At 44.9% G+C, this 12,027-nt stretch overlaps 1 protein-coding gene across 3 annotated transcripts in view; it reads right to left on the reverse strand.

Moving 5' to 3' along the window:
• Positions 1 to 219: 219 nt before the first annotated feature.
• The window catches only part of Rbsn (rabenosyn, RAB effector), a 30,391-nt gene continuing 18,583 nt past the window's right edge, over positions 220 to 12,027 (reverse strand). For 2 of the 3 annotated variants that reach the window (XM_087657552.1, XM_087657551.1), the window contains 4 exons: positions 8,918 to 9,004; positions 8,107 to 8,209; positions 6,206 to 6,310; positions 220 to 5,474 (listed from right to left, as the gene is read on the reverse strand). In XM_087657552.1, the coding sequence (XP_087513678.1) occupies positions 4,326 to 5,474; positions 6,206 to 6,310; positions 8,107 to 8,209; positions 8,918 to 9,004 (1,444 nt within the window). In that variant the 3' untranslated portion in view covers positions 220 to 4,325. 3 annotated transcript variants of the gene reach the window in all.

Here is a 12,027-nt window from a genome sequence, read left to right on the forward strand (position 1 = left end):
ATTCAGTTTAAGGAGGTTTTGAGACTGTGTGACAGAGGAGCACTCCTTCTGGGAGATAGGCTGAGGAGGAAGGTCAGCTGCATGCTTCCTCTGCCTCTCTGAGCCAGCAGGCTTTCACCCCAGCATCTGGCTCCCGAGATTTCATTGGTAAAATTGAATGGAATTTTGTTAAACAAACAACAGCGCACACAACACTCAAAGCAGTACCTGCCACCCAACTGTTCTTACACATTGTTTATTCATATTAGTCTCTGTAATGCATAACCTGCAGTTAAATTTACTGTCTGGTAATTCCGGCATGAGTCTAGTGTCACTTGCTTACCTTTTAGAATGCTTCTAACCATTTTGAGTCACTGGCTATGTGTGGAGTAGAAACTAAGGTGCTGAAGTCTCTAGTGTGAGGACTGTTTGCTGTAGGAATAGATATCAGAAGCTTGGAGTTCCTGGGTCCTCCTCTGCAGTCTCTTGCAGCTGTGATCCTCTTACTATCTATCCTGGAGCCCTAGGGGAATATAAGGTAAAGAGGGTTGGATTCTATGATCTTAGGCTGTCTCAAGCCATGACCTGAATATGTTTCTTAATTTCCTACTTCTCCCTCAGACAAAGAAGGCAGACAGAGAAGGCAAAAGGAAACTGGGTGGGGGCAATATGTTTGCCCAAATAAGTAGGTTTGGTGAAGTCTCTTCATTTGTAGAAGGCTTTACTACGATACTTTTGTTACAAAATTCTTCTGCCCCGGCTATAGGAGGAGCCTTCTCAGTGCTCACCATTAGAACCAACAAGGAACCGCCTTTGTAGGAAGCAGGCCCTCACTGTGCCTAGTGGACAGTCAGCCTCCAGGACTCGTCAAGGCTATGTGCCAGTCTTGGTCATGCAAACATGTGATTCCAGAAGCTCTGGAGACTGAAGCAGAAGGATCACAAGTTCAAGGCCCGCATGGGTTACACTGAATTCAAACTCAACCCTGTCTGAAGAATAAAAAGCTAGCAATATAACTCAGTAGTAGATCATATGCCTAGTATGTTCAAGGCCCTATCCTCAGTCACAGCCCAATAACAAAACCCAAAGTTACTCCTGCTTTTCCTACTAGTCATGGCTTCTGCTGTAGCTATCAGGTCTTGGCTTACTCTGAACTCACCACTGCAGGTGCTGGGAGGAAAGTGAGCCCTGCAAATCAGTTCCCTAATGACTCCAAGAAAGGTTACTGGTTTTTTATTCAAACCAGTTGCTGCTTGTAAGAAGACTGATAACTTCCAAGAAATATCACAACTAAAATCTAAAGTGCTAAACTAAAATTCTGAAGTGATTAAAGTTCTGCTAGACTTCTGAGGAGGCTGCAGGTTTTAAAGTCTAGTCACAGATGATACTGCACCCACAGGAAAAACCCAGTATCTTACACAAACAGTTTGGTGTCCCAAATCAAACAGACCTGGGCAGGGTCCCAGAAGTACAACTCTGCTTGTTAGAAAGATTCAATGATGACTTCCATCATAGTGAACTCCGACCCACCCCACCATAAGCACTGGATACAAGGCCCCTCCTCGGGCTCCAGGCCCAGATGAAGTCACTGTAGAAACCCAGCTAGCTGTACCCAACTTCTTTCCAGATTGCTCATGCTGTCTCTTTGGTCTATATAGTAGCTAAGCCCTTCCCTCTTCACCATTCCTGAGCCAACCCAAACCCACCTAGATAATGATGGCAAAGTGAGTTGTAAGTGTCCAACCTGTCCTCTGTCAAACAACATACCACGGGCCTGTTGGCAAAGCTGGAGCCAAGAATGAGAAACCCTGCCTAAAAGAAGGCAGACAGCTTTCCTAGGACTAATATCCAAGGTTGTCCTCTGGCCTCCATGTGCACATGCAAACACACACACACACACACACACACACACACACACACACACACACACACACACTCACACACACTCACTACAAAAAGGCAGTGGAGGGACGTTTTAAGCACACACAAGCCCAGCCATGAACATGTTATTTTTTTTAATAAAAGCCTCACATAAATGATATTTTTTTAATAAAAGCCTCTGATACAAGGCCCCAGTGTAGTGCATGTGCGTCAATGACCATCTTGCTGACAGTCATCATGATTACCAGAACACCGTGCTCCTCTAGTCTGACCTTGTCCAGAGGCCAATTCCACAATTTGAACTGCATGGCACTGCTATGCAACATGGCTCATGATGACTTAGAAAGATGTTTTAACATCTGACAACAAAGACATGATGTGTGGTAAGTGCAATGAGTGAGGCTCCAGTTCCTTAGTGTGTTAGAAGGGAACAAAGCAAGAAGCCCTTCCACTGTGAACAGGACCTACACCTAAGGGATCTGCCAATACCTTATCAAGGATGTGCTCCTTCACTGCTGAGGTGGAGCTTGGGACCTTGGGAATCATGAAATATTCACCCAAGGTAAGAAGCTGGCACTGTGGTTCACTCACAGGCCAAACACCCTCTGCAAACCAACTGACTTGTAGGAATTCTGGGAAGTGATACAGCCAATGGGTAGACATGTCTCTCTTGTTATGTCTCTGACTTTCAGAATATGATCAAAGAGGAATTCAATAAGAAACTCAGTAAAACCTCTGGAATCTGAGTTCACTTGGTTTAAAATTCAATCGGGATTTAAGAAATGGCTGTTGAAAAGCATCTGTTTTCCCCATGCTCTGTTAGACTGCTATCTAGAGTGAGTTCCAGAAAGGAGTACATTTAATGAGTCACTAGCTAATTAAGAAAGCCATTCTTATAAGAAAAGCAATGTCTGCAGTTGAACCACCCTGAACACCTGATCTGTGTCAGGAAAAGTAATGGTGAAAACCAGTATTCAGCTTCATCCTTATTTTAGAGCTGCCTCCTTTTCCATCACACAGAAGCAGATGAAGCAGGGTGATGTGCTGGGCATGCCTGGGGACTAGGCTTTAGAAAGAGGGGAAGCCTGCCCCAGGTAACATACGATGCCAGGCTGCTTACCTTCCAGAACCCCAAAGGGTTCTTACCCTTCCTCTCCAAGTGGGCTTTCTATCCAGCCAAAGCCCCAACAGGTACTATGGATTGGGATTAAAGCTGCCAAAATAGAGATCTTTGCACCCACATGGTATTCTTACCACCAAGACAGATCTTCACCAGAATGTGAGAGAAGAATTTGAGCTTGCACACCAGTAGCGAACAAAAGGCACGGCCCAGAGCTAGCTAAAGGGAAAGTGACTAGTAGACAGTTATTGTCCATTAACTAAAGAAATGACCCAGAGCTGAGCACACCAAGGATCTTACAAGGTCATCTGTCAACTGACCTGTTCCTGTAAACCAAAGTACTAAGCGACATAACTTCCCTTTCTGTCTTCTATCAAGAGTTCAAGTACTTCAGAGCTGTGGAATGATCTCAGGCTATGCCTCAAATATTTCTGTCTTTCAGTACTCGAAGTAGTAAAATAACATCTTACCAGTTTCCAGAATGAACCACATGGAAGAAGGCTGACGTGAGGGCCTTGGAAGTTACTAGAATTTATCTCCTGACTCAGAAGTGTTCCATCACCTACTAATATTCCACAGAAACTAACCAGTCACAATTCCCAAGTCACAGGCCCTTGAATGTGACCTATATAGTGGTCGTTCTATCAAACCCCAGGGGCTGACAACTGCACAAGTAGAAAGTTCTCCCAAACCATAACATCCACCAAGAAGTTGATCACTACTGTCTCATAGTCAAGCTCACACTGACACCACCACCCCACCACCCTCACACTTGGGAACTTTACTTCCTTTAACTGGGAGGGGGCAACACTGGCAACATTCCTGCCATCTGTAAAAAGAGGCACTGGTGCCCACTGGGTTTAGACTCTGCCTTCACACAGCATCTCCCTAAGTGTCCAGGAGATAGTCCAAGCAGGGAGGTGCTGAAAGGAAGCAACCAAGTCAGGACAGACTCCTGCTGAGCCCCTGCCTATCTTGGCTAGTGGAAGGGGTCTGTTAAGGGCTTCCCTATAATACTGCATAATGACCAAGAACAGTCAGCAGAAAATGGACAAAGAGGTACCCAGGAGCCATTTCTACCTTGGCCCAGCTCTGTATCTCAATAAATAAAATCATAAAGTCCCCTGAAAAGGGAACACTTCATTAAAAGAAATACAGAAAAACCAGCAAATAATGCCGATTTTTTTCCTGTTCTTGTTCAACTATAGTGGAAATGTCTCAAAGTGCACAGCAAGAGACTACTATTTCCAACCCCCACCTGTGTGCGTTTCAGGCGCCTGCCCATCTCCTCCTCCCACTTGATATCATGCTACCAAAGACTCTGCCCAGTTCCTGCCCACTGCTGTCAGTTAGGGGCCCCCTTCTGCTTAGCCAGGGTGCACTTCAGCTCCCGGAGGTTCTCCGTCAGAACCTCAACCTCATCCATTCGACCACACTGCTTGGCATCGAAGATGTAAGCCTTGATGTTGTCAATTTGCTGCAGGAGCAGCTCCTCCTCAATGTGTTCCTCAGCCTCCATGCCACTATCACTGTCTACCTCAAAGGGGTTGGTGCATGGACACTCTTCAAAAGGGTTTCCAGGGGCGGCTGGACTGGCAGACCTGGGATGGTCATCCTCATCAAAGGGGTTGGGTGCTGGACTGTCTGGGTCAGTGAAGGGATTCCCTGCCCCCAACTCTGCCACCTCCTCTTCCTCAGCATCTTCCTCAAAAGGATTGTATTCTTTGGTGACAGCAGCTGGAGGGCCCAGGAAAGCCTCTACAGCAGCAGGGCTGACAGCACCCTCTATAGGGCTGGAGAGGTCTTCTTCATCAAACGGGTTGAGAGAGGTCTTACTACTTGGCTGTGATATGGTGCTCTGAAGGAGTAATTCTTGGCTAAGGGCTGGGGACCCAGACCACACATGGATGGGTGCTAGAGCTGAGCCAGGTGAAAGGATATCAGGAGCTGTGCTGCTCTGAACTGGGGAGGAGTCCTCATCTAAGGAATAGGCAAGATCAGTGTGAGGCCCTCGGATGGGCTCCAACTGGAAGGGTAAAACTTCTCGGAGTTCTAGAACACGAGTCCGTGTTTGCAGAGATGCTGCCAGGAACTGCTCTTCTTCTCGTTCCAGCTCCCGCTGGCGGAGCATCTGTAACTGCTCCCGCTGTAGCTCCTCCTCCTCAGCCTGCCTCCGGGACAGTTCGATGGCCTTCTCAGTCTGCTGCTGGTCATACTCATCTTGCAGCTGCCGCAGGTTCTCTTGAAGTGTGCGCACCTCATCTGTGCGGCCTGCAGCCTTGGCCTGCCTGATGAACGATGTAATGTTATAGATCTGCTGAAGGAGAGGGTCGGGGTCTTCACTCTGTACCTGACCTTCTGACAGTGGGAGCCAGCCCTCAGCCTTTCGCAAGGGGGCAGGTATGCCTTGAAGAGACCTCATGTCCCCATTGGCTGTATGAGATGCCAAACCACTCTGCCTTTCCTCAAGCTTCCGTCGGGACTCCAGAGCAGCCTGCAGAGACATCACACATCACCAGGGTCACCATGGTCACCAAGACAGCAGCCTTCCCTGTCTGCTACCCTCTATGGTCTCAGCAATACTAAGATAATTCAACTGCTCAAACAAAGACAAGCTTAGATTTCAACAATAAAGCAATGTGAGTTAAAAAGATTCTTTCCCTCTTAGTTTCATCAACTGTATACTTTCCTTAAACTTCCAAAGACTGACACCCTTATCTCCATCAAGGTTAGAATTTCAGACAATACTAAAATAAACACACTGCTTTATGTTTTCATTTTGGGTTTTGTAGTACTGGGGCTAGAACCCAGGGTGCTTTAAGCATGCTAAATAAGTATTCTATTCCTGAAGTATAAAACAGCACCCTCATTTTCTTTAAAAGATATAGCCTCACTATGTAGCACAAACTGGTCCAGAACTTAAAACCTTCTTGTCTCAGCTTCTTGAGGTCCGGGATACAGGCATGCACTACTGCACCTCTATTGTCTAACAGTATGTATTCCTGGACTGGCCTGCAAGCCTAACAGAGGGAAAACTGCCATCCCTGTAGTGGTCTAGACAGGAGAGCATCAACAGAAATACTAAATAAAACTAGGACTCAGTGGGAAAACAACTGTTTTCTAAGGCCATACAGAAGCCAGCTTGAAATGGAGAGACTTAGCAGCCAAGGGGTAGGGTATGAGAGCAGGGAAGTCGAAGCCGCTAGGTGCCTGAGCCCCATGCACCTGTCGCTCCATGGTCCTCTTCTGCTCCAGGTCCTGCTTCCTTTTCTTTTTTAGTTCTTCAAACTGTTCTTTGGTTGGCAGTGACATCAAACCCAATAACTTTTCCTGTAGGAGAGTAATAAACAATTTAGACAAGTGTTTTTGGGAAGATGGGGAGAAAAATTGGACCTTAAGGCTTATACACTTAGGGCAAGCCACTCCAACCACTGACAGGAAGGACATGCCTGCTAACTGGAAGTCACCTTTCAAATTGACCTGCCTTTTCCTTATGAGATGGTTGCACCAGATCTGAAGATGTCCCCAGGCCGGTGCCAGCTTCTTTCTGAGGCTGTGCGCTGAGCCCATCCGCCCACATCTACCTAGACCCCAGCAGTCCCTGGTACCCCTTTTCTTTATTTACCGCCCCTAGATCTCTCCCTATTTCATATTCTCTAACATACCACATGTTTTATAATTTGTTGCTATGTATTCACATTCTACTAAAAGAAAGACCCCTCCTGGAGAGAGGACTGAGGCCAAAAAGTCATGAAACTTCAAGAAATTGACAGGACTCAAAAAACTAATGAAAATTCTAAAATTTCTGGCCTTCCTAAGATGCTTTGAGCAAGAAACAACTGCCAGGTGAGGAGTCACCTTATAGTGACTTGCAACCAAGTCATCCTGGGACTCTAATAATGCAGAAGATATTAGAGGTAGAGAAATGCAACTCAGATCTAGTCACATATGTTAAACCTGCTGTTCTTGAATCATTAGCCAATGGCCCAGAAAGAGTCCCTGATGAGAAAATATCACTTATCATAGTAGCAAAATTAGAAGCCATCAATTCCCCAACTAAAATGAAATAGTTCAATAAAGAAAACCAGACAGAGCCACAGTAGCATTCCACAGCCAAAACAAGCATAGGAGAGGCAGTGATGGAACCGAGACAGAGTTGCAGGAGTGTCTGTGAGGGCTGACCTTTCTTGTCCACCTGAGTGGATTTAGAATCAAAACACACCTCTAGGTATGTCCATAGGGTCTTTCCAGAAAACTCTGAGGTGGAAAGACCCCCTTTGGTGTGGGTGGGTCCAAGCTAGGCTGCCAGACTGAATAAAAAGGAGAAAGCAAGCTGAGCACCAGCGCTCACCTCTCTCTGCTTCGTAACTGCATACACAACATAACCAGCTGTCTCAAGCTCCTGCCACCATGACCCCATCAAGGCAGACTTCAAACTGACTCAAACAGTCTTCCTTATGTTTATCAAGTATTTAATCATAGCAATGAGAAAACTAAACAATGAACTATAAATATTGCATATAAAAATATAAAGAAAAATAAATTAAGAAAGAAAACACACCAGAATGAAGAACAACTGTATTGGAGACAAAGGACTAAAAGCTGTTTTAAGCACAAGACCTGTGCCTGTAGAAATGGCTCAGGGTTGACAAGGACCTGAATTCCATTCCCAGCTTCCATATTAGGTGGCTCACAACATCTGTGACTCCAGATTCAGGGGATCCAATGCCCTCTGTGGATTCTGGAGCACATGAAGTCACATGTGCTTCAACTTACATACAGAACACATACATACAATATAAAGGAAAATCTAAAAATAAAGAACACTAGGCTTCCCCAACACACACACACACACACACACACACACACACACACACACACACACACGCTGGGAAGTAGGAGTCAGCGGGAATGCAACGGGATGAGAGTGGGTAATGGGGGTGAATATGGCTACAAGAACTGTATGCATGTATGAAGTTGTCAAAAATGTCTAAAAAGTGTCTTTACTTTTACCTAAGTTTTAACTTTTTCTCCAAATGTGGAATTCATAATTTTAAGAAATAAAAAGTGTATCAAAAGAAAACAAGCAAGCTAAACACACTTATGTCACCCCAGCATGGCTTTACCTGCACAAATAGTGTAGCTGAGTATCTGATCATTCTCTGTAGCCGAAGAGTGTTTGGATGTGGTGAAGGGTCTTGGTTCAAGCCCAAGGTTAAGATCTTCTTACTATATTGGAACAAATGCATCAGTGTAGTGGGTGCTGCCAGCTTCAGAAACAGTGACGTCTCTGGAGTTGCCAGGCTTTTGTACCATGAGGGTGTGGACAACACAGAAGAAACTGAAATATCCCGATAGCAAACCCATTCCTTTCCTTCTGGCTACTCTGGCTACATAGCACAGAAAAATGGTCACAGAAGAGGCCATATGGGAAAGCCTAGTTTCCCAGGTGAGCACAGGGTGTGGCAGCTAAAAACCCATACTTTCATGCCTTGCTAATACTGATGTTCAAGACTTCAGTCATGCAAACAATCTGAGTTTCTATCAAAGATCCTCTTCTATGAAATGGAGGTGCTAATCCTGACCTGTCCCATTAAGAGAGGCACATGGGTAGTTCAGCATACAGCAGCTAGCTCCTATTTCTTTATTACTAATAATCATCAGAAATCTTTTTCTTTGGTCCCTTGTGTGCTAGGGACAGAACCCAGGCCCGCATACATGCTAGGAAAGTATTCTATCTTTTACCTAAGCTCTCCAAACCTTTAACCAGAAGCTACAGAACAATAGTAAATAGCAAAGCAGGCCCCTTTCCTCCTCCAGTGTTCTCGCTTTCACCAATGAGTAGATAAGCCCAAATCTACTTCCCATCACCGTCTCATCAATACATCACCTCTTTCCCATCAGCCAGCAGTAGAAATTTGACGTAGCAAACTTTACCTTAAAGCATCTATTAGCTCGTACACTTTCTGCACTTCCACTCGAAGGTCGTTGGCGTGCTCCAGACTGTAGGTCGTCTCCCCAGCACTAAGGAGAAATCATAAATGTCTGACCTAAGTTTCACGGTAATAACTTGGGAGCACGGTGTTTAAGGTCTCAGAGACAGGTGGTTAATTCTAAGGCATTTTAGACTCATGGAGACAGTGCAGTAATCAAGTAGATGTCATTTTATTATGCAGACCTCAGGGACACTGCCTGGGTCTCTGAGAACCACTTCTTTTAGTTTTTAAGATTTATTTACTAATTTTAGTTATGTGTATGGGTGTGGGTACATATGCCTTTGGAAGCAAAAAGTGTCAGATCTCCTAGAGCTGGAGTTACAGGAGTTTGAGTTTATGAGCCACCTGGCATAGGTGATGGGAACCTAACTCAGAAGCAGCAGCAGTACATGTTTTTAACTGCGGAGCCACATCTTCAGCCCCCAAACACCAGCTCTTAGGTTCATCAACAGAAGAAATGCAGCTGAGTTCACTCTGACTCACTTTTCCTGAGCAATCTCTCATAGTATCTCATAGCTTGTATAAAGTGACTTAGTAAATGAGCCAATGAAAATATACAAGAGCTGGAAGTAGCTCGGCTTTACTCTCAGCTACTGCTTAAGAAGAGTAACTACGCAGTGGACAGGAATGCTGAGCCCCATCAACTACTCAACACCCGACCTCACACACAACTGCCCCACACGCTGCCCCCTCCCACACTCTGCCTCATACGCACAACTCTTCTCTCTCTCTCTCTCTCTCTCTCTCTCTCTCTCTCTCTCTCTCTCTCTCTCTCTCTCACACACACACACACACACACACACACACACACACAAACTGTCCCACACTCTGCCTCACACACACACAACTGCTCCATACAGGAGAAAAGAACCTAGACTCCAAGCCCAGCAGAATGGGATTAATTGCCCAGGGTGGAGAAGGGATATCAGAAAAGACAGATGCAGCTTCCCATCTTATGGCATTACAATTATTCGTTTGGAAGCTTGTTACCCAAGCTTGTCAGACTGCTGCTAAATCAAGTCCATCTTTATGGCTTTTCTTTACCATGTTCTTGGTGATGAACTTTTGGACCATGAGAACAGCTCAGGAGCTTTCTCGGCTCTGACCAGCTGTGATCAGTCTCATCACCACTACCATTACCAAACTTCCTGTGTATAAGAACAATTCTGGCTTAAAAAAAAAAAAATAGGGAATTCAATACAGTGGCTACATCATCTTTCAACCACAAGATTTACAAAAATAGGAGATTAGAAATAAGAAGGCAGGCTCTCGTAGCCAGGTGGTGGTGGTGCATACCTTTAATCCTAGAACTCAGGAGAAAGAGGCAAGCTGATCTCTAAGTTCAAGGCCTGCCTGTTCTACAGAGCAAGTTCCAGGTCAGCCAGGGCTATACAGAGAAACCCTGTCTTAAAGAAAAGAAGAAAGAAAAAGGGGGAGGGGGGAGAGGGGGGAGGGGAAGGAGGCTTTGTCTGGTTTGGATTGGATTTTGTTTTTCTTTTGAAGTAGAACTTTGCTACGCTGAACTCAGCTCCAGGGATCTTGTCTCCAGTCTCTTAAGTAGTTGGGATAAAGGCTTTGTACTAGTGCCTCATAGAAAAATCAAAAGAGTTATCTGTGGCCTGAAATCACTTTCACAGTCTCCATCTCATCAATTTTACTCCCTCAGAGCACTGTCCTGGCTGGAGTTAGCCTGTTCAATTATTGCTCCCTTGATGATGGTCCTTGAGATACACATTGTCTCTGTTCGTGGCCTGTCACAGAACAGAAAGAGAACGGTGTGTGGCACAGAACTAATACTCACAGAGCATCTGCTCAGTGGATAAATGAACGGATGCGAAACCCAGGAAAGCTAGTCTCTGGAGGAGCAATGGAAGTTAACCATTTGGAAATGTGCTCAGGATGGGCTGTCCCCACCAGCCAGGGAATGTGGAGAGGCGACACTAGCCATGCACGCATGAGCCTGCATACATCATACATACATGCACCATGCATACTCAGTAAATACACAAGAAATAAGTGGTGGCCACAAGTGTTAGCCAGGGGTGGAGAAACGAAATTATAAAATGCCAGAGGGAAGAAATACCCACACAGTTCTTTGAAACATAATTTTCCAGTCTCTCAAAAAATTAAACGCAGAGTTACCAGAAAATCTAGCATAAGTTATACTCCTAAATACACACATGAACATGTATATGTACACACACAAACAATTAAGAAAGGTGTACATGTCAGGCATGTAGTTATATGTCTGCAGTCCTAGTACTTGGAGGTGAAGACAGGAAGATCAGAAGTTCAGAAGGTGACCAGCCTGAACTACATGAAAACTTATCTCAAAAACAGATAGAAAAATTAAAGTGTGTTGTCCAAAAGAGTTAAAAGCAGGGGGGACCTAAATAAACATCAATTGGCAAATGAATAAACAAAGTTCATAATTAACTCTATAACATCTTAATTCAAGGACAGTAGCCTTGTACAGGCTACAACATAGGTGAGTGTTGAAAACACTGACGCACATAAAAGCATCCAGACACAAAAGTAACTATGACCCCATGACATCAAGTATCACGTACCAACAAGTGAGGACAGGTCAGTGATGGCTAGGAAGATGGAAAACTGCTTACGGTCTGAGGTTACTTGCCGAAGTGATAAAGACATTTGGAATTAAGATGGTAGTGACAACTGCACAACCTTGTGACGACACTGTCATGAACATCCTCAACTATTCAATAAAAAGCATATGAGCCACATCTTAATTTTAGAAAAGAAACTCAAGACAGGTTGTATCTGTCCAGTGGCTCTGTGTGCCCACCTGGGCTCAAAAGGAAATGCCTATTGTAATCAATTACAATACATGAAGATGCACTGTGACAAGCTGGGCAGAAGCTGAGCTACCCTCCCTCATCTGTTTCCAAGTATTCCATGGAGCCACAGCACTTCTGGTCTGAGGCCCTTGCCAAATCCACTAAATCAGAATGGATCTAACACCTGAACATGGTCACCTGAACATGGTCAGTGTCTTTACAAACATGTGACAATAACATGTGTCCACTG

Source organism: Rattus norvegicus, chromosome 4, assembly GCF_021556685.1.
Source record: "Rattus norvegicus strain SHRSP/BbbUtx chromosome 4, alternate assembly SHRSP_T2T, whole genome shotgun sequence".
Taxonomy (NCBI): Eukaryota; Metazoa; Chordata; class Mammalia; order Rodentia; family Muridae; genus Rattus; species Rattus norvegicus.